This window comes from Rhinoraja longicauda, chromosome 1 (assembly GCF_053455715.1).
Source record: "Rhinoraja longicauda isolate Sanriku21f chromosome 1, sRhiLon1.1, whole genome shotgun sequence".
Lineage (NCBI taxonomy): Eukaryota > Metazoa > Chordata > Chondrichthyes > Rajiformes > Arhynchobatidae > Rhinoraja > Rhinoraja longicauda.
The window spans coordinates 138,412,726-138,435,014 of record NC_135953.1 but is presented as its reverse complement, the minus strand read 5'-3'; the positions used below and the strand labels follow the sequence as shown (position 1 = coordinate 138,435,014).

The following is a 22,289-nucleotide window of genomic DNA, read 5'->3' as shown; positions in this document are numbered from 1 at the left end:
CGTAGGGGGATGTCGACCATCAGTCGCCTGGGAAAATCGGTGTTCAGCTTGTGTTTCAATGTTGGATTTTCTTAATTGCAGGTAACCCACCTCTCCCGTGTTCCTTTCCGACTCTGACCAGTCCACCTGGAGTCACAGAGTCATACAACGTAAAAACAGGCTCCTTGACCCAACTTGCCCACACCATGCAAGATGTCCCATCTACACCAGTCCCACCAGTGCCTACATTTAGCCCAGATCCCTCTAAACCTGTCCTGTGCATGTACCTGTCCAAATGTGTTTTGTCAACATTGTGATAGCACCAGCCTGAATGGACTATATCCTCCTGCAGTTTGTTCTATAAACTGCAGCGGTAGAGTTGCTGCCTTACAGCGAATGCAGCGCCGAAGACTCGGGTTCGATCCTGACTACGGGTGCTGTACTGTACGGAGTTTGTACGTTCTCCCCGTGACCTGCGTGGGTTTTCTCCGAGATCTTCGGTTTCCTCCCACACTCCAAAGACGTGCAGGTTTGTAGGTTAATTGGCTGGGCAAATGTCAAAATTGTCCCTAGTGGTTGTAGGATAGTGTTAATGTGCGGGGATCGCTGGGCGGCGCGGACCCGGTGGGCCGAAGGGCCTGTTTCTGCGCTGTATCTCTAAAAAAAAATATAAAAAAATATATACTTACCACCTTTAGTGGGAAAAAAAACATTGCCCCTCAGGTTCCTATTAAATCTTTCCCCCTCTCCTTAAACTGATGAAGTCCTCTCTCTTTTCATTCGCCTTCTCTAATCCCCTCACCCCCATTATCTAAATCTGATACTTTCCCTGACTTAGTTCCGTCTGCTAATCAACCACATACCCACAGCGTGGAAGCAGGCCCTTCGACCCTTCGAGTCCATGCTGACCAGAGATCGCCCCCGTGCACTAGCACTATCCTGCACACGAGGGACAATTTACACTTCACAGAAACCAATTCATCTGCAAAACTGTACATCTTTGGAGTGTAGGAGGAAACCAGAGCACCTGGAGAAAACCCACATGGTCACAGGGGGAACGCCCAAACTCCATGCAGATAGTACCCATGGGTCATGATCCAACCCAGGTCTCTGGCGCTGTAAGGCAGCAACTCTACCGCTGCGCTGCCATGCCTACTCTGTTTCGTCTCCCTTGGCCTACACTTCGAAGCCCTCCCTTACCTGGTTTTCATCTACTCATCTTCCCTCCATTATCTGATTCCATTTATCATCTTCCCATCTTCCACCCTTTGTCTTAGCATGCCCCACCTCCCCCAACTGGCTCCATCTGCTAAACCCAATCTTTTAACTTTTTGTTGTTGCCTTATCTATTTCTACCTACATTCTGCCACAGAAGGCTTGGAGGCCAAGTCAATGGATATCTTAAAAACAGAGATAGATTCTTGATTAATACGGGTGTCAGTGGTTATGGGGAGAAGGCAGGAGAATGGGGTTAGGAGGGAGGGAGAGATAGATCATCCATGATTGAGTAGACCTGTTACACCAAATGACCTTATTCTGCTCTTATTACTTATGACCTTACAACCCAACTCTATCTGAATTTAGACCGTCTCTTCACCCCTCCGGTTTCATCATTATTCCCTTATCTAAACAATAAGAGCACCAGGTATATTAAAGCGAAGAGAGTAGTTAAAATAAACATTGATCCCTACGTCAATTAATAATAGAAAATTGAGAAGGTATAGATTCTATATCACAGTGGTAGAGTTGCTGCCTTACTGCTCCAGGGACCCAGGTTCGGACCTGACTACCGGTGATGTATGTACGGAGTTTGTATGTTCTCCCTGCGATCACATGGGTATTCTCCAGGTCCTCTGGTTTCCTCCCACATTCCAAAAACGTGCAGGTCTGTAGATTAATTGGCTTCTGTAAATTGTAGAGAGTGGATGAGATAACGTAGAACAAGCATGAATGGGTGATCAATGGTTGGCATGGACTCTCGTGCGCCAATGTGCCTGTCCCCATGTTGTGTCTTTAAACTAAAGCGGCACGGTGGCGCAGCGGTAGAGTTGCTGCTTTACAGCGAATGCAGCGCCGGTTCGATCCTGACTACGGGTGCTGTACTGTACGGAGTTTGTACGTTCTCCCCGTGACCTGCGTGGGTTTTCTCCGAGATCTTCGGTTTCCTCCCACACTCCAAAGACGTACAGGTATGTAGGTTAATTGACTGGGTAAAATGTAAAAATTGTCCCTAGTGTGTGTAGGATAGTGTTAATGGTGTTAGTGTGCGGGGATCGCTGGGCGGCGCGGACTTGGTGGGCCGAAAAGGCCTGTTTCCGCGCTGTATCTGAAATATGAAAAATAAATAAAAAATAAACTAAATCCTTTTGATAGAGTCATAGAGTCATATAGTGTGGAAACCAGTCCTTCGGCCCAACTTGCCCACACCGACTAACATGTCCCATCTATTCTAGACCCACGCCTGCATTTGGCCCATATCCCTCTAAACATGTCCTATCCATGTACCTATCAAATTGCTTCTTAATCGTTGCGATAGTCCCTGCCTCAACTACCTCCACAGGCAGCATGTTCCTTACACCCTCCTCCCTTTGTGTGAAAGAATTACCCATCAGATCTCCCCTTTATCTTAAAACAATGCTTTCTGGTTCTCGATTCCCCTACTCAGGGTCAAGAAACTCTGTGCATCTACCCGATCTAATCCTCTCATGATTTTATACACCTCTATAAGATCAGCCCTCATCCCCCGGCTCTCTAGGGAATAGAATTGCAGGCTGTTCAACAACTCGCTATAGCTCAGACCCTCCCTCCAGTCCTGGCAACATCCTTGTAAATCTTCTCTGCACCCTTTCCTACTTAACAACATCTTTCCTATAAAATGGTGCCCAGAACTGAACACAATACTCTAAATGTAGCCTCACTGATTTCTTATAAAACTGCAACATGACCTCCCAACCTCTATTCACAAAATGCTGGAGTAACTCAGCAGGTCAGGCAGCATCTCAGGAGAGAAGGAATGGGTGACGTTTCGGGTCGAGACCCATCTTCAGACTGATGTCAGGGGGGTGGGACAAAGGAAGGATATAGTTGGAGACAGGAAGACTGTGGGAGATCTGGGAAGGGGGAGGGGAAGAGAGGGACAGAGGAACTATCTAAAGTTGGGAAATTGGAGGAACAGCACCTCATATTTCGCCTGGGCAGCTTGTAGCCCAGTGGTATGAACATTGATTTCTCCAACTTTGGATTGTTCCTCTGTCCCTCTCTTCCCCTCCCCCTTCCCAGTTCCCCCTCTATCTTCCTGTCTCCACCTATATCCTTCCTTTGTCCCGCCCCCCTGACATCAGTCTGAAGAAGGGTCTCGACCCGAAATGTCGCCCATTCCTTCTCTCCTGAGATGCTGCCTGACCTGCTGAGTTACTCCAGCATTTTGTGAATAAATACCTTCAATTTGTACCAGCATCTGCAGTTATTTTCTTATACTTCCCAACCTCTATACTCAATACTGTGACTGATGAAGGCCAATGTGCCAAAAACCTTTTTGACCGCCTCATCTCCCTGTGACGCCATCTTCAAGGAATTATGTGCCTGCACTCCTGGATTCCTCTGTTCTGCAACACCTCCTGGAGCCCTACCATTCAGTGTAGAAGATTAGGGATTGCTCCTTCCCAGTGCACTAAGGAAATGGCTGTGGTGATAAAAAGACAGGTAGACACAAAATGCTGGAGTAACTCAGCGGGTCAGGCAGCATCTCGGGAGTGAAGGAATGGGTGACATTTCGGGTCGAGACCCTTCTTCAGACCCGAAATGTCACCCATTCCTTCTCTCCAGAGATGCTGCCTGACCCGCTGAGTTACTCCAGCATTTTGAGTCCAATTATATTTTGGTTTGGATTAGAGATACAGCGTGGAAACAGGCCCCTTGGCCCACCGAGTCCGTACCGACCAGCGATCCCCTTGCTTGTTAAAAGGACATATTGGTTGCATGTCCCAGAATGTCCTCATTCTGGAGAAGTCCCAGAGGACAGGAACATTACAAATGTCATGCAACTATTAAAGAGAGAAGAGAGCCAAAGGGCAATGGAAAGCAAGCGGGAAAGTGGTATGGAGTACAGAACTGGATTGGCCCTCAACTTAGTGAATGGCAGAGAAAGCCCGAGAGAATTCTGGGTTTTTTGTTTTTTAATGAAATCAATAGCCATTGTCAGTCTATTTATGTACTTCAGTAATCACTTGACTGGAATAGAGGCCGAACAAAACAAGCAGCCAAAAGAGAGTGCAAATAAAAAGAAACAACATGATTCCTTATCCTGAAACAATTGTGATTTAGGTCTTAAATTCTCAATTTTTAAAAATGCATGCAACTAAATCAAAATGGCATCAAAATCCTGAGTTAATAGACAATAGGTGGAGGAGTAGGCCATTCGGCCCTTCGAGCCAGCACCGCCATTCACCGTGATCATGGCTGATCGTCCACAATCAGTACCCCGTTCCTGCCCTCTCCCCGTACCCCCTGACTCCGCTATCATCAAGAGCTCTATCTGGCTCTCTCTTGAAAGCATCCAGAGAATTGGCCTCCACTGCCTTCTGAGGCAGAGAATTCCACAGATTTGCAACTCTCTGACTCATAAAGTTTTTCTTCTAAATGGCCTACCCCTTATTCTTAAATGTGATAGACCGTGCAGTGATATGGCAAACTTCACGGTGAAGATTCTGCAATTGGAAATGTGCTTAAACTGATTGTAAAAAAAATAGCCAGATGGCATCCTTGCCTATTGATTGCCATGGGCATGAATTCTACTTTTTACGGGGATGAAAGCCTGTACTTTATTCAAGTTGACGTAGTCTACCAGTAAATGGGTTTAATTCAAAAGTGTCCCTGTTGTCACAATTTCCTATTGATATTCAAAGTTCACAAGTTTCCGGAGTAGAATTAGGCAAATCGGCCCATCGAGTCCACGCCACCATTCAATCATGGCTGATCGCTGCCTCCTGATCCCATTTTCCTGCCTTCTCCCCATAACCCTTGACACCCGTTCCAATCAAGAATTTTGGCTCGGAAGGAACTGCAGATGCCGGTTTATGCCGAAGATAGACATGAAAAACTGGAGTAACTCAGCGGGACAGGCAGCATCTCTGGAGAGACCTTTCATCTGAAGAAGGGTCTTGGCCCAAAACATCACACATTCCTTCTCTCCAGAGGTGCTGCCTGCCCTGCCGAGTTATTCCAGCTTTTTGTGTCGATCTAATGAATAATTTGTCTATCTCTGCCTTAAAAATATCCACTGACTTGGCCTCCACGGCCCTCTTTGTCGGTGAGTTCAACAGATTAACTACCCTCTGACTAAAGAAGTTCCTCCTCACCTCCTTTCCAAAAGAGCGCCCTTTAATTCCGAGGCTATGACCTCTGGTCCTAGAATCATGACCTCTGGTCCGTGAACCTGGATGTTCTTTTATCAAGGCCAACAGTTGGTTGTTTGAAGCTCTGACAGTTAATTTTAAAATGGTGTTTGATGAAGTTGTCTTTGGAGTGAAATTTCTCAAACAACATTTTTGCCAGAATGTTCCTTTCCTCTCTCTTAACCGTATGTCCTTTTTCCTTCATCACATTTCTGCTTTATTACATATATTTTTACTCAACAAACATGCCATTTTCAGAGCATCCACAGACATATGGGATTCATTACCACATTGTATACTTGTTTTGAAAACCTTGTAGAACATTCTGAAACCAAAGTATAAATTCTTTATTGTTCCTCTATACTATTGGGGCAGATTATTAATGATGAGAAAGTTTATTTCCAGCTCGTGACAGTTTTCTGTTTTTTATCTGGTTAAAACTGAAGTCCTAATTAGAAGATAAATTGTGGCTTCAGATGGGAAGGCATTAAAATGAATGTTCCTGTAAATCTGAAGTCCTAACAATATAATTGCAGTTAGTCAACTTCAAGCTCCTCCTATTCAAATACAAAGCCCTAAACGGGCTTGCCCCCCCTTATCAAAAATCTTCTAACCCACCACTCTATCTCCAGGTCCCTCAGGTCGGCCGACTTGGGGCTACTGACTATCCCGCGGTCTAGGCTTAAGCTCAGGGGTGACCGCGCTTTTGCGGTTGCAGCTCCTAGACTGTGGAACAGCATCCCTCTCCCCATCAGAACTGCCCCCTCCATCCACTCCTTTAAGTCCAGGCTCAAAACCTATTTCTACTCCCTAGCGTTTGAGGCCCCCTGAGGGGGCGCTGTGAACTGTTTATGTATGTGCTGTTATGTTTGTGTGCCATTGTATGTTTGTTCTTAGTACCTGAACTGATGTACAGAACTTTGGTCAACGGGGGTTGTTTTTAAATGTGCTATACAAATAAAATTGACTGGACTTGACTTGACTAGTTTAGTTTAGAGATGTCGCAGGGAAACAGGCCCTTCGGTCCACCGAGTCCGTGCTGACCATGATCTCCGTACACTAACACACACGAGGGACAATTTAAAATTTAACCAAGCCAATTTACCTACAAACCTGTATGTCTTTGGAGTGTGGGAGGAGATTGACGTACCCGGAGAAAACCCAGGCAGGTCACGGGGAGAACGCACAAATTCCATACAGACAGGATCGAACCCGGGTCTCTGGCGCTGTAGGGCAACAACTCTACCGCTGCACCATGACTCGACCCCTGTCCTTCAAAATGTTTGTACATAAAATTTTCCCTACCAACAGAATCCTAAAAATGTACCTGTTAGGAAGTTGCATCTTTGAGCTGTTGTGATGGATTTATCTGGAATGTCATTCTCCTGGTATCAGCGGCTGATGAAAAAGCAGCTTACTAGCTTGGAGCCATCTGTTACGGTATAAATAACTATGGAGAAAGTCATTCCGTGTAATGTGATGAACTTGCATTGCAGCATGCCATAATCTGCTTTGCAGATTACAAATTGATTATTACTAGGCCTCGCTCGTCATTATGCGACTGGATCCTGGACTTCCTGCTGGAGCGACCGCAGGCAGTGAGAATGGGCCCGCACCTGTCCTCCACTATCACCCTGAGTACCGGCACACCACAGGGCTGTGTTTTGAGCCCCATGCTCTACTCACTATTCACACACGACTGTGTTCCTGCATTCGACACCAACGCCATTGTCAAGTTTGCAGACGACACAACGGTGATCGGGCTGATCACCAACGGTGATGAAACAAAATACAGAGCGGAGGTGCAGCAGAACCTGGTGGACTGGTGCTCTGATAACAACCTGTCCCTAAATACCACCAAGACCAAGAAGCTGATCATCAACTTCCGTAGGTCACACAACGGGGAATACGCCCCGATCTTTATCAACAGGGACAGTGTGGAGCTTCAAGTTTCTGGGCACTCACATTTCGGAGGACCTAACATGGTCCAATAATGCTGCTGCGCTGGTCAAGAAGGCACAGCAACGACTGTTCTACCTAAGAACACTGGAAAAGTTTGGTCAACCCCAACAGCTGCTGACGACATTCTACCGCTGCACCATAGAGAGCATCCTAACACATGGCATCCCTGTGTGGTATCTCAGCTGCACGGAGGTAGAGAGGAAAGCTCTTCAGCGGGTAGTCCATAGAGCTCAGAGGACCATCGGAACACAGCTACCAGCCTTGGAGGGCAAAAGCCACCAGCATCCACAAAGACTCTTCACACCCCTGCAGCAGTCTGTTTGAACTTCTACCATCGGGCAGACGATAGAAGGCCTTCTACGCCCGCACCTCCAGACTCAGGAACAGGTTCATCCCCAGGGCCATAGCTGCTATGAACCGGTCCTGCTGAGCCGGATGGTCACTTCGCACAGTGAACCGGCACAGATCTACTTGCACTTTATTCTGTTTTAAAACTGTTCTAATTTGTTTCATTGGGTTGTTTAAATTAATACTGACTAGCTAATTAATTTATTGCATCGTATGGGAGGCGCATTCCCAATCTCGTTGTACCCCTGTGCAATGACAATAAAGATATATTGTATTGTATTGTATTGTATTGTATGTATTGTACTGTCAGTAAATACCTTGGTAACTGTTGGGGTTCAGGATGTTTCTGTCATTTTTAAAAAAGTAACAAATTCATAATTAATTTTTATTAAGTTGAGCAATTTGCCCTTCCTAGCAATAACCTTGAACAGGTTGTTTAAGAAAACCTATTTCGAGTAAAACATGAATGGTCTTCTATCCTATTTCTCAGGGATCCCAATCATTCGGCATCTGGCCCAGTGGCATTTGGTTCCTGCATTCCCTTCAAACTCATCATGTTTCCATTTCCCATGCATTCTCTAAATTCAATGGGGCCACATTTCCATGATTCCTTTTACTTCACCTGGCCTTCTTACATTCTGCAGTGTAAAATTTTACATGTATATTTAGAGTATTGTGTTCAGTTCTGGGTGCCATGTTATAGGGAAGATGTTGTGAAGTTGTAAAGGGTACCGACCGTAGGAGCCATTTATCATATCGTATCATATCATATATATACAGCCGGAAACAGGCCTTTTCGGCCCTCCAAGTCCGTGCCGCCCAGCGATCCCCGTACATTAACACTATCCTACACCCACTAGGGACAATTTTTACATTTACCCAGCCAATTAACCTACATACCTGTACGTCTTTGGAGTGTGGGAGGAAACCGAAGATCTCGGAGAAAACCCACGCAGGTCACGGGGAGAACGTAGACTAGCCACCATTGGCATATTATATTATTTTGTCTAGATATATCTTGTCGTATTATTTTAGACACTTGGGGGCATAGAAACATAGAAACATAGAAAATAGGTGCAGGAGTAGGCCATTCGGCCCTTCGAGCCTGCACCGCCATTCAATATGATCATGGCTGATCATCCAACTCAGTATCCCGTACCTGCCTTCTCTCCATACCCCCTGATCCCTTTAGCCACAAGGGCCACATCTAACTCCCTCTTAAATATAGCCAATGAACTGGCCTCAACTACCTTCTGTGGCAGAGAATTCCACAGACTCACCACTCTCTGTGTGAAGAAATGTTTTATCATCTTGGTCCTAAAAGACTTCCCCCTTATCCTTAAGCTGTGACCCCTGGTTCTGGACTTCCCCAACATCGGGAACAATCTTCCCGCATCTAGCCTCTCCAACCCCTTAAGAATTTTATATGTTTCAATAAGATCCCCCCTCAGTCTTCTAAATTCCAGCGAGTACAAGCCGAGTCTATCCAGTCTTTCTTCATATGAAAGTCCTGCCATCCCAGGGACTTCATAAGAGGCTAGAATGTCTTTCCTCAGATTAGGAGACCAAAACAGTACACAATACTCCAGGTGCGGTCTCACCAAGGCCCCCCTGTTAGATGAACAGGGTGGTGTATATATATATGGGCATAACAGACTGGGAGTAGTCAGATACAGGGAGGGAGAGTCTACAGTTCCTACCAGACCTGTGAGCGGACGGGGGAATAGACCTGGAAAAGACTTGAAGACTTGGGACCAGACCAGGGTCAGAGCAGACAGCTACTCAGACTTGAATGCGAAATAAGTAAAGCCTGGTATGTTCATCTCCTTGTTTGTACAACTACTTCAATAAACAACTAATTAAACTGGAAAAAAACGACTGGAAGATCTGTTCTGTTGGGTTTGCGTAAGTTCATTCCGACTCCCTATGTAGTAATGGCAATCAGAAAATAATTTATTGGATAAGTCTGGAAGTTGCCATTACTGGCACAGAGAAGGTTTACAAGGATATTGCCAGAACTCGAGGATCTGAGCCATAGGGAGAGGTTGAGCAGGGTGGGACTCTATTCCCCGGAGCACAGGAGGATGAGGGGTGATCTTATGGAGGTGGCATGGTGGCGCAGCGGTAGAGTTGCTGCCTTACAGCGAATGCAGCGCCGGAGACTCAGGTTCGATCCTGACTACGGGTGCTGTCTGTACGGAGTTTGTACGTTCTCCCCGTGACCTGCGTGGGTTTTCTCCGAGATCTTCGGTTTCCTCCCACACTCCAAAGACGTGCAGGTATGTAGGTTAATTGACTGGGTAAATGTAAAAATTGTCCCTAGTGTGTGTAGGATAGTGTTAATGTGCGGGGATCGCTGGGCGGTGCGGACTCGGTGGGCCGAAGGGCCTGTTTCCGCGCTGTATCTCTAAATCTAAATCTAAAATCTAAAAAATGATGAGAGGAATAGATCGGGTAGATGCACAGAGTCTCTTGCCCAGAGAAGATGAACCAAGGACCAGAGGACATAGGTTTAAGGTTAAAGGGAAACGTGTAAAGATTTAATAGCAATCTGAGGGGTAATGTTTTCACACAAAGGGAGAAGGCAGGAGAATGGGGTTAGGAGAGAACGTACAAACTCCGCACAGACAGCACCCGTAGTCGGGATGGAACCTGGGTCTCCGGCGCTGCATTCACTGTAAGGCAGCAAATCTACCGCTGCGCCACCATGCCGAAAATGTTATTGTAAAAGAGAAATTAACTCTTTGATGATGTTTTGAAGTAAGGCATGTTTGGTGGGTGGTTTCTCGGGACAAGACCTCTCTTTCCTTCCTGTGTCTATTTATCTATTTTTATCTATTTTTTTTCCATGAAATGTGATCTTATATTTTTTCTCTGACCTCTTTACGACATCCTTGCTGAAGGACTTCAACAATGACACTGTCCGCTTCCTTTCATCGGGTTTTGTGAGATGTATAAAATATTCAGGATGGAGTTAATTACATTAATAATGCGCAGTTAATGAGCACTTCCCACTGAGAATTAACTGCAAAGCCAGTCTTTGTAGCGCTTGGTTATTTACACTTATGAAACATAATTTTGTGCGTTTTAATTAAAGAAGAAATGCTTTCCTATGTAGTGCATACTAACATGTTGGAGTGCACATTTTATTGCGTTTTCCCTCAATCCCTCAACGAGAGTTGTGAATCTGTGGAACTCTCTGCCTCAGAAGGCAGTGGAGACCAGTTCTCTGAATGCATTCAAGAGAGAGCTAGATAGAGCTCTTAAGGATAGCGGAGTCAGGTTGTTTAGGTACATGGATAGGATAGGTTTCGGAGGGATAGGGGCCAACGCAGGCAAGTGGGACTAGCATAGATGGGCATCTTGGTCGGCTTGGGCATGTTGGGCTGAAGAGTCTGTTTTTGTGCTGCATGACTCTACGGTACGACTTAAGGATAGCGGAGTCAGAGGGTATGGGGAGAAGGCAGGAACGGGGTACTGATTGAGAATGAACAGCCATGATCACATTGAATGGCGGTGCTGGCTCGAAGGGCCGAATGGCCTCCTCCTGCACCTATTGTCTATTGTCTATTGTCTATAATCATTGTCAAAATGGAATTTCAGTAACGTTTGCTGTAATCGTGTTTTAAGTGGGAAAGCTGTTTACACGTTAGAGTAGATCGAAGTGTTACTATCACCAGCTGTCCAATTCCTTTCTTGTTTCATGTTATCCCCCGTTGTAACCAAGTGAAATTCTGTCATCTGTGATTTACAGGAGCTGATGTCTGGTTCACTCGGTGTAACATTTACCACTGCTGACTTCTGTAGAGTAATATGTGAAGGAAGGAACTGGAGATGCTGGTTTAGACCGAAGATAGATACAAAATGCTGGCGGAACTTCTCAAGGGTCTCGACCCAAAACGTCACCCATTCCTTCTGTTCATTGATGCTGCCTGTCCCGCTGAGTTACTCCAGCATTTTCTGTTGTGTAATAATTCCGCGAAGAAATGTTGCCAAAATAATGTGTCCATTTTAATTGGCTTGAAATGCAAGGACAAATTGGGGTCAGTTACTTCTACCCTGAAAGTAGCAAGCATTTCTGCGATATATATTTGTTTCACAAAATGCTGGAGTAACTCAGCGGGTCAGGCAGCATCTCTGGAGAGAAGGAATGGGTGACGTTTCGGGTCGAGACCCTTCTTCAGACTGTTGGTCAGCCTGAAGAAGGGTCTCGACCCGAAACGTCACCCATTCCTTCTCTCCTGAGATGCTGCCTGACCCGCTGAGTTACTCCAACATTTTGTGAAATAAATACCTTCGATTAGTACCAACATCTGCAGTTATTTTCTTACATTACTCTGTGATATATATGGTACAGTATATGAAAATTATATATTAGATGTTTATAGTCCCTTTCTTGCAATTATCCTTCATGTTTTTATATTACCTCACATATGCAGATTGTTACATTATAGAACCAGCGCAAGAACAGGCCATCAAACTCTATTTTCTGTCAGATTTTACTCAGAGTGCCAGTCAACTGTCTGTTGGACATTAATCTTGTCACTTATAACCTTTTATAACAGAAGAAAATAACAGGTCAGTAGTGAATATAAGACAATAGACAATAGGTGCAGGAGGAGGCCATTCGGCCCTTCGAGCCAGCACTGCCATTCACCGTGATCATGGCTGATCATTCTCAATCAGTACCCCGTTCCTGCCTTCTCCCCATATCCCTTGACTCTGCTATCATTAAGAGCTCTAACCAACTCTCTCTTGAAAGCATCCAGTGAATCGGCCTCCACTGCCTTCTGAGGCAGAGAATTCTACAGCTTCACAACTCTCTTGAGTGAAAAAGTTTTTCCTCATCTCCGTTCTAGAATGGCCTACCCCTTATTCTTATCATATCATATCATATCATATATATACAGCCGGAAACAGGCCTTTTCGGCCCTCCAAGTCCGTGCCGCCCAGTGATCCCCGCACATTAACACTATCCTACACCCACTAGGGACAATTTTCACATTTACCCAGCCAATTAACCTACATACCTGTACGTCTTAAACTGTGGCGCCTGGTTCGGGACTCCCCCAACATCGGGAACATGTTTCCTGCCTCTAGCGCGTCCAATCCCTTAATAATCTTATATGTTTCAATAAGATCCCCTCTCATCCATCTAAATTCCAGAGTATATAAGCCCAGTCGCTCCAGTCTTTCAACGTACGACAGTCCCGCCATTCCGGGAATTAACCGAGTGAACCTACGCTGCACGCCCTCAATAGCAAGAATGTCCTTCCTCAAATTTGGTCTCTCTAGGGCCACACCTGGAGTACTGTGTGCAGTTTTGGTCTCCAAATTTGAGGAAGGACATTCTTGCTATTGAGGGAGTGCAGCGTAGGTTCACCAGGTTAATTCCCGGAATGGCGGGACTGTCGTACGTTGAAAGACTGGAGCAACTGCAGAAGGGTTAAAGTTGAAAGTGAAGTGAAGCCGAAAGGTTACATTTTAAAAGTTGATCTTTTTGTGTTGTTTCCTCTCTCTGCAGAATGTGGATGTGATTTAGCTGAGGGGGGATTTTTTGTCAGGCAAGGAGAATATGTCTGCACTTCTGACTATCAGAGACTGTATGGAACACGATGCTTCAGTTGCAGTGACTTTATAGAGGGCGAGGTGGTTTCGGCTCTGGGAAAGACATACCATCCAAGTTGCTTCGTCTGTGCTGTGTGCAGGTAAGAAAATGATCTCTTATAGAATTATATATAAATGCCTAGGCCGATGGGCGAAAGGTTTAGGTTCGTAGCCGTTAAATATAAGAAAGTGCAAGAATATGTCACTCTTGCCCCTCCTGCCTCCTCTTTAAAGTTTAATACAATCTGATTGTAGTCTCAATCTCCCGCTCCCACCTACTTGTGGTAATCATCGCCATCTAGCATATCATGACTGCTGGCTGATGTCCTGTTTTCCAACTGCGGTCCCAAGCTCTAGATGGTCCGTATGCCACACTACTCCCCCAAAGCTCTGAAAATCTGTGCGTTTCTATCATTTGCCGGAGGTATTAAGACGCACTCGCTCCGGATCTTGGCTCGAGTTGTGGACTTGGAGAATGCCCTGTGATTTGAACATCTGATGAGGTTTTCCTACCTCCGAGACAATTGGCCAAAGAGGGGAGAATGTCGCAATGGGATGGCTCGATATCGTCATGGTTGTCTCGCATTCAATGTTTGTGTACTCAACTGGATCTCATTGAAAGATCAAAACATAGAAAATAGGTGCAGGGGTAGGCCATTTAGCCCTTCGATCCAATATGACCATGGCTGATCAACCAATATCAATACCCTGCTCCTGCTTTCTCCACATATCCCTCACCTGGAGTACTGTGTGCAGTTTTGGTCTCCAAATTTGAGGAAAGATATTCTTGCTATTGAGGGCGTGCCGCGTAGGTTTACTAGGTTAATTCCCGGAATGGCGGGACTGTCATATGTTGAAAGACTGGAGCGACTAGGCTTGTATACACTGGAATTTAGATGGATGAGAGGAGATCTTATCGAAACATATACGATTATTAAGGGGTCGGACACGTTAGAGGCAGGAAACATGTTCCCAATGTTGGGGGAGTCCAGAACCAGGGGCCACAGTTTGAGAATAAGGGGTCGGCCATTTAGAACGGAGATGAGGAAAAACCTTTTCAGTCAGAGAGTTGTGAATCTGTGGAATTCTCTGCCTCAGAAGGCAGTGGAGGCCAATTCTCTGAATGCATTCAAGAGAGAGCTGGATAGAGCTCTTAAGGATAGCGGAGTCAGGGGGTATGGGGAGAAGGCAGGAACGGGGTACTGATTGAGAATGATCAGCCATGATCACATTGAATGGCGGTGCTGGCTCGAAGGGCCGAATGGCCTCCTCCTGCACCTATTGTCTATTGTCTATTGATTCCGTTAGACCTAAGAGCTATATCGAACTCTCTTGAATCTCCTCCCGAGTTGGATTGTGTGCCCAGATTCAGATGTGTTTTTGCCCAAATTACTTTATGTCTGGAATTTCTTGAGGATGTAACAAGTAAAATGGATAAGGGAGAGCCAGTGGATGTAGTGTAGTGTACCGGGACTTTCAGAAAGCCTTTGATAAGGTCCCACTCAGGAGATTAGTGAGCAAAATTAGAGCACATGGTATTGGGGGTAGGGTGCTGACATAGATAGAAAATTGGTTGGTAGACAGGAAACAAAAGAGTGGGGATTAACGGGTCCCTTTCAGAATGGCAGGCAGTGACTAGTGGGGTACCGCAAGGCTCGGTGCTGGGACCGCAGCTATTTACAATATACATTAATGACTTAGATGAAGGGATTAAAAGTAACATTAGCAAATTTGCGGATGGCACAAAGCTGGGTGGCAGTGTGAGCTGTGAAGAGGATGCTATGAGGTTGCAGGGTGACTTGGACAGGTTGAGTGAGTGGGCAGATGCATGGCAGATGCAGTTTAATGTGGATAAATGTGACGTTATCCACTTTGGTGGCAAGAACAGGAAGGCAGATTATTTTCTGAATGGTGTCAGGTTAGGAAAAGGGGACGTACAATGAGACCTGTCTGTCCTAGTAAATCAGTCACTGAAAGTAAGCATGCAGGTACAGCAGGCAAGGAAGAAAGCTAATGGCATGTTGGCCTGCATAACGAGAAGAGTTGAGTATCGGAGCAAAGAGGTCCTTCTGCGGTTGTACAGGGCCCTGGTGAGACCACACCTGGAGTACTGTGTGCAGTTTTGGTCTCCAAATTTGAGGAAGGATATTCTTGCTATTGAGGGAGCGCAGCGTAGGTTTACTAGGTTAATTCCCGGAATGGCGGGACTGTCGTATGATGAAAGACTGGAGCGACTGGGCTTGTATTCACTGGAATTTAGAAGGATGAGAGGGGATCTTACAGAAATATATAAGATTATTAAGGGATTGGACATGCTAGATGCAGGAAACATGTTCCCGATGTTGGGGGAGTCCAGAACCAGGGGCCACAGTTTAAAAATAAGGGGTAGGCCATTTAGAACTGAGAGGAGGAAAAACGTTTTCACAGAGAGTTGTGAATTTGTGGAATTTTCTGCCTCAGAAGGCAGTGGAGGCCGATTCACTGGATGCTTTCAAAAGAGAGTTAGATTGAGCTCTTCAGGCAAGCGGAATCAAGGGATATGTGGAGAAGGCAGGAACGGGGTACTGATCGTGGATGATCAGCCATGATCACAGTGAATGATGGTGCTGGCTCGAAGGGCCGGATGGCCTGCTCCTGCACCTATTGTCCATGTGCCTATGTATCTATGCAAGTCCTATAAAAGACCTGAAGGAAGAATCCCTGACTTGACCTCTGTTTCTCCATACCAGATCCATGCCATATTTTCTTTGATTTCATTGGATTCGTGCAATTCATATGCAGGACGACCTGTAAATTGTTCAGCTGTCATTATTGGCGCATTATGCATGCATTATATCTTCTGCAAGTATGTATGTTTACCGTCCTATGCATCTATGCATGCATTTGCAGTTTCAATTTGTGGAAGCGATCAATTATTAAACTTTATTTTTCATAAATGAATATACATTATTGTGTGTGTGTGTGTGTGTGTGTGTGTGTTTGTGTGTGTTTGTGTGTGTGTGTGTGTGTGTGTGTGTGTGTGTGTGTGTGTGTGTGTGTGTGTGTGTGTGTGTGTGTGTGTGTGTGTGAGCAAAATATTTTTATTTGTTGCATCATTCTTCAATAGACCTAATTAAATTTTAAAACCCCTGTCCCACTTAGGCGATGTTTTAGGCGACTACAGGCGACTAGGCTGTCACCACACGGTCGCCGGGGTGTCGCCTGTGCGGTCGTGAGTCGTCTCCAAAGAGTCGTAGCGTCTTTCTGGTCGCCGCTGGATTTTCAGAATGTTGAAAACCTTTCGGCGACAGTGGGTTTGACGCCAATGAGCGTAGCTTGACGTCTCCTGACGGGGGCGCTGTCGTAGGTTGTCGCCAGGTGACGTAGGTTGTCGCCGGTGCTGACTTCGGTGAATTCCATTGGCGACTTCCTACGTCAACCTACGTCAACCGGCGACAGGTACCGGCGTCAAAACCGGAGGCCAAAATGACGTGAATTGTCTTCAGTTGTCGCCGACACGGTCGTAGCTTGTCGTAGGTAGACGTAGGTTGACTTCGGTTGACTTCGGTTGTCACCTGTGTGGTCGTAGGTTGTCGTTGGTGCGGTCGTAGGTGGACGTCCTACTCGCGACGATTGGGTCGCCGGTTGTCGGTAGCTTGCCGTAGCTTGACGTCGACTAGGTGGTAGGTTGTTGTAGCTTGTCGTAGACATTGTCATCGGAGGGGTCCAGTCGCCAGTTTTTCAGCGACCTGCTACGACTATGACAGTCGCCGGCAGTTGCCTAAAAAATCGCCTAAGTTGGACAGGCCCTTAAGGCTGCCTGAAGTGTAAGTACATCCAATAAAAGGCATAAACACATAAAAACATAGCCAATCAGACGGTTTTGTGTTGAATTACATTATAACATTATGACAACAATTGTCAATCCACAACTTTGTCAGTGTGCAGACTTTGTCCACCAGCAAATCCACCATCTCACACATTGTAAACCATTTGTTGTGCTGAAACTGTCCCAGACATTTGTCATGGTTTGGAATTATGTTTGTTTAGTGTACACGTTCAAATAGCGGCACGGTGGCGCAGCGGTAGAGTTGCTGCCTTTCAGTGTTTGTAGCGCCGGAGACCATGGTTCGATCCCGACTACGGGCGCCGTCTGTACGGTGTTTGCACGTTCTCCCCGTGACCTGCCTGGGTTTTCTCCGATATCTTCGGTTTCCTCCCGCACTCCAAAGACGTACAGGTTTGTAGGTTAATTGGCTTGGTCTAAGTGTAAATTGTCCCTAGTGTGTGTAGGATAGTCAATAGACAATAGGCGCAGGACGAGGCCCTTCGAGCCAGCACCGCCATTCAATGTGATCATGGCTGATCATTCTCAATCAGTACCCCATTCCTGCCTTCTCCCCATACCCCCTGACTCCGCTATCCTTAAGAGCTCTATCTCGCTCTCTCTTTAATGCATTCAGAGAATTGGCCTCCACTGCCTTCTGATAGTGTTAGTGTGCGGGGATTGCTGGTCGGTGCGGACTCAGTGGGCCAAGGGGCCTGTTTCCGCGGTGTATCTCGAATCCAAACTAAAAATAATTGGACATAAAATGCTGGAGTAACTCAGCGGGTCAGGCAGCATCTCAGGAGAGAAAGAATGGGTGACATCAGTCTGAAGAAGGGTCTCGACCCAAAACATCGCCCATTCCTTCTCTCCTGAGATGCTGCCTGACCCGCTGAGTTACTCCAGCATTTTGTGTCTACCTTCGGTCTACAGTAATTTTCCAAAAAATAATTGGACATCACTCACAATGGAATTTCTCCCAAAATACATTGATCATAGTGATGTCAGTGGCTTAATGCTTGGTCTGATCATGAAATCAATCCAGATGGCTGGGTGTTGCCGCTGAGTACCAGTCCCATTTAAACTGGGCAGCAACGCGTTGTAACATAAATGACCAACTCACACACACACAAGGTAGTGAATAACTTGAAAGAAATTATTGTATGGGAATGTGATTCAGTGGCGTTAACTGAAACAGAACAGAAAGAGAGAGAGAGGACTGTGCACGTGTTCTTTCATGCTACAGTACATGGTGGTTGGAAGAAACTGGGGGAAAAAAGTAGGAAGACTGCAAGTGAAGGATGATATTATGAGTTGGAGAGAGAGTTTGACTTTTGAAACATCCAAATTTATTCGCTCTTCGCTCAGTCCGCCTCAACCAACCCGATCTCCCGGTGGCCGAGCACTTCACCTCCCCCTCCCACTCTGACCTTTCTGTCATGGGCCTCCTCCAGTGCCATAGTGAGGCCCACCGGAAATTGGAGGAACAGCACCTCATATTTCGCCTGGGCAGCTTGCAGCCCAGCGGTATGAACACTGATTTCTCCAACTTTAGATAGTTCCTCTGTCCCTCTCTTCCCCGCCCCCTTCCCAGTTCTCCCACTGTCTTCCTGTCTCCACTTATATCCTTTCTCTGTCTCACCCCCTCCCCTGACATCAGTCCGAAGAAGGGTCTCGACCCGAAACGTCACCCATTCCTTCTCTTCTGAGATGCTGCCTGACCTGCTGAGTTACTCCAGCATTTTGTGATACCTCCAAATTTATTCAGTTGGTTGTGAAGTGAATAGCAGAACTATTACGCTGCCGAAGAAATTCTTTAGGTGAGCAAACAGTGAGAGAGAGAGAGAGATAGAGATAGAGATAGAGATAGAGGAACAAATCCGCAAGGAAATAATAGAAATATAAGCAGAAAACCGGAGAAGGAAAGATAACGATTCCGATTGGAGATGCTCCGTCAGAACTGGGAAAGAGAAATAGAAAAGATAATTAGATGCGATTAAAGGTAATAAGATAAGTTGATGGGATAGATAGGACAAATGGAATAACTGTAATCAGGTAAGAGCAAGACAATAGACAATAGGCAATAGGTGCAGGAGGAGGCCATTCAGCCCATCGAGCCAGCACCACCATTCAATGTGATCATGGCTGATCATTCTCAATCAGTACCCCGTTCCTGCCCTCTCCCCGTACCCCCTGACTCTGGTATCCTTAAGTCGTACCGTAGAGTCATGCAGCACAAAAACAGACTCTTCAGCCCAACATGCCCAAGCCGACCAAGATGCCCATCTATGCTAGTCCCACCTGCCTGCGTTGGGCCCTATCCCTCGAAACCTATCTTATCCATGTACCTGTCTAAACAACTATCCCATAACAGAAGAGTTGACAGAGCTTTCAGTTTAAACAAGCCACTCACAGCTCTAAGACAGACACAAACAGTCCGCCTTGGCCCAGGTACTGTAAGGTGTTTACACATCGCGCAGTGCTCTTCACACTGCACACGTTTATGGATGCCAGTTTCAGCTCCATTGTCCGTTAGAGGTCCGGGCCGTCCTTCTGCCCCAGCATGGCACAGGTACTGGCTGCTGGCTTCCTCGGTAAGGGGCGAGTTTTCTGGCATGGCTGGAGTTTGTTAGAGGGGCGCTCTTTGTTTTACCCTCTTCTGGGCACCCTGCCCCCTCTGTCTCCTGTAGCTGGGGTACGGTGTCGGCTGCACTGCCCCCGGTCTCCCGGAGCTGGGGCCCATTGGCCGATGCACTGCTCCCAGTCTCCTGGAGCTGGGGCCCATTGGCTGTTGTACTGCCCCCGGCCTCCCGGAGCTGGGGCCCATTGGCCGTTGTACTGCTCCCGGCCTACCGGAGCTGGGGCCCATTGGCCGTTGTACCGCTCCCGGCCTACCGGAGCTGGGGCCCATTGGCCGTTGTACCGCTCCCGGTCTCCTGTAGCTGGGGCCCATTGGCCTCTGCACCGCTCAAAGTCTCCTGGAGCTGGGGCCCATTGGCAGCTGCACTGCTCCCGGTCTCCTGGAGCTGGGGCCCATTGGCCACTGCACTGCTCCCGGTCTCCCGGTCTCCCAGAGCTGGGGCCCATAGCCCGCTGCACCGCTCCCGGTCTCCTGGGGCTGGGGCCCATTGGCCATTGTGCTGCTCCGGGTCTCCTGGGGCTGGGGCCCATTGGCCACTGCACTGCTCCCGGTCTCCTGGAGCTGGGGCCTATTGGCCGCTGTACTGCTCCCGCTCTCCTGGAGCTGGGGGACAACAGGCGTGTCCTTCCTCTTTCCGTTCTCCTCCCCCGTTTTCTTCCTCTGCCTCCGTCGTTGGGTCCTCGATGTCGCCTCATCCTCCGATGAGGAGAGGTTGCTGGCCTCTTCCTGGGAGAGGACTCTTTTCTTGGGCTTGCCCGCTCCCTCCGGCCTTTGCTCTGTGGGCAGTGCCCTCTAGGGCTTCCTCCTCTGTACCACCTTCCATTCCTCCTCCTGTCCGCCCTCTTCCGTCGACTCGCCCTCCTGGACAGGGGGCTGGGGGGCTCTGTCCGGCGGCTGGGGGCTCGAGGTAGTCGAACTCCCTGATCCACGACTCGACGGCGCTCAGATACTGGCACTGCTCTGACAAGAACACACACTTGTATCCAATCCAGTAAGAATGGGTAGGGTCAGGGTTAGGGTCCTGGGAGAAACGCCTCTTTGATCACGGTCTCTCCCCTGCCAGACATGCTGAGGATCTGCAGATCCTTTCATAAGCATTTGTACGACTGCTGAAATTTCGCTCGGTGTTGTGCCGAGTGACAATAAAGTGTTGTTATGTTATGTTATGTTATGTTATGAAGACCACAGACAGCACCGCCTCCCAGAACTTCCTGTCCTCCATCACAGAGGTCTTGGACGACAGCAAGCGGGAGAGTCTGGACCAACCACTGACCCTGGAGGAGCTGACTGGCTCCATCCCTTCCCTTGAATCGAGTAAAACTCCTGGAAGCGATGGCTTACCGGCAGAGTTGTATTCGGCTCTGGAGACTGTGTGACTGGATGGAAGTGTACAACCACATACTTCTAGCCGGCAGCATATCAGACTCTATGAGGAAGGGCAGCATCACCCTCATCTACAAGCAGAAGGGGGAGATGAATGATACAAGGAATTGGAGACCCATCACATTGTTGAACGTAGATTACGAGATCCTGTCTAAGGCCATCGCCAACCTGCTCTGGGACAGGTGATCCACCCGGACCAAACCTGTGCTGTACCTGGCAGGAAAATCTCAGACAGCCTGGTGCTGCTGAGAGATACCATCGCCTACGTGCGGGACAGACGGGTGGATGCCTGCCTGGTCAGCTTGGACCAGGAGAAGGCCTTCGACAGGATATCGCACATGTACATGAGGGACGTGCTTTCCAAAATGGGCTTTGGGGAGGGAATCAGGAAGTGGATCCAACTGTTCTACACCGATATCTGTAGTGCAGTCCAAATCAATGGGTGGGAATCAGACAGCTTCCCCGTCAGGTCTGGAGTCAGGCAGGGTTGCCCTCTCTCCCCTGTCTTGTTCGTCTGTTGTGTCCTTGATTCGACCGAGTGGTTTATCTTGTTCCTAGACAATAGACAATAGACAATAGGTGCAGGAGGAGGCCATTCGGCCCCTCGAGCTAGCACCACCATTCAATGTGATCATGACTGATCATTCTCAATCAGTACCCCGTTCCTGCCTTCTCCCCATACCCCCTGACCCCGCTATCCTTAAGAGCTCTAACTAGCTCTCTCTTGAATGCATTCAGCGAATTGGCCTCCACTGCCTTCTGAGGCAGAGAATTCCACAGATTCACAACTCTCTGACTGAAAAGGTTTTTCCTCATCTCAGTTCTAAATGGCCTACCCCCTACTCTTAAACTGTGGCCCCTGGTTCTGGACTCCCCCAACATTGGGAACATGATTCCTGCCTCTAACGTGTCCGACCCCTTAATAATCTTATACGTTTCGATAAGATCCCCTCTCATCCTTCTAAATTCCAGTGTGTACAAGCCTAGTCGCTCCAGTCGGCCAGGGTTGCCCTCTCTCCCCTGCTTTGTTCGTCGATTCAGCTGAGTGGCCTGTCTTGTTCCCCTCGTATCTTTGCTGCCAGGTTCTTTCCGATAATCTCCCACTTTACCCACTCTTGCCCCTCCTTTACGGCAGCCACCATAAAAGCCACAATTCTGACCGCTGCCAAGC

The 22,289-nt window shown here is 47.3% G+C and overlaps 1 protein-coding gene across 1 annotated transcript in view; it reads left to right on the top strand.

Moving 5' to 3' along the window:
* The window catches only part of ablim2 (actin binding LIM protein family, member 2), a 180,332-nt gene that overhangs the window by 23,250 nt on the left and 134,793 nt on the right, over nucleotides 1–22,289 (top strand). Inside the window, exon 3 of the mRNA XM_078407171.1 lies at nucleotides 13,207–13,390. Coding sequence (XP_078263297.1) covers nucleotides 13,207–13,390 — 184 coding nt within the window. The remainder of the gene's footprint in view (nucleotides 1–13,206; nucleotides 13,391–22,289) is intronic.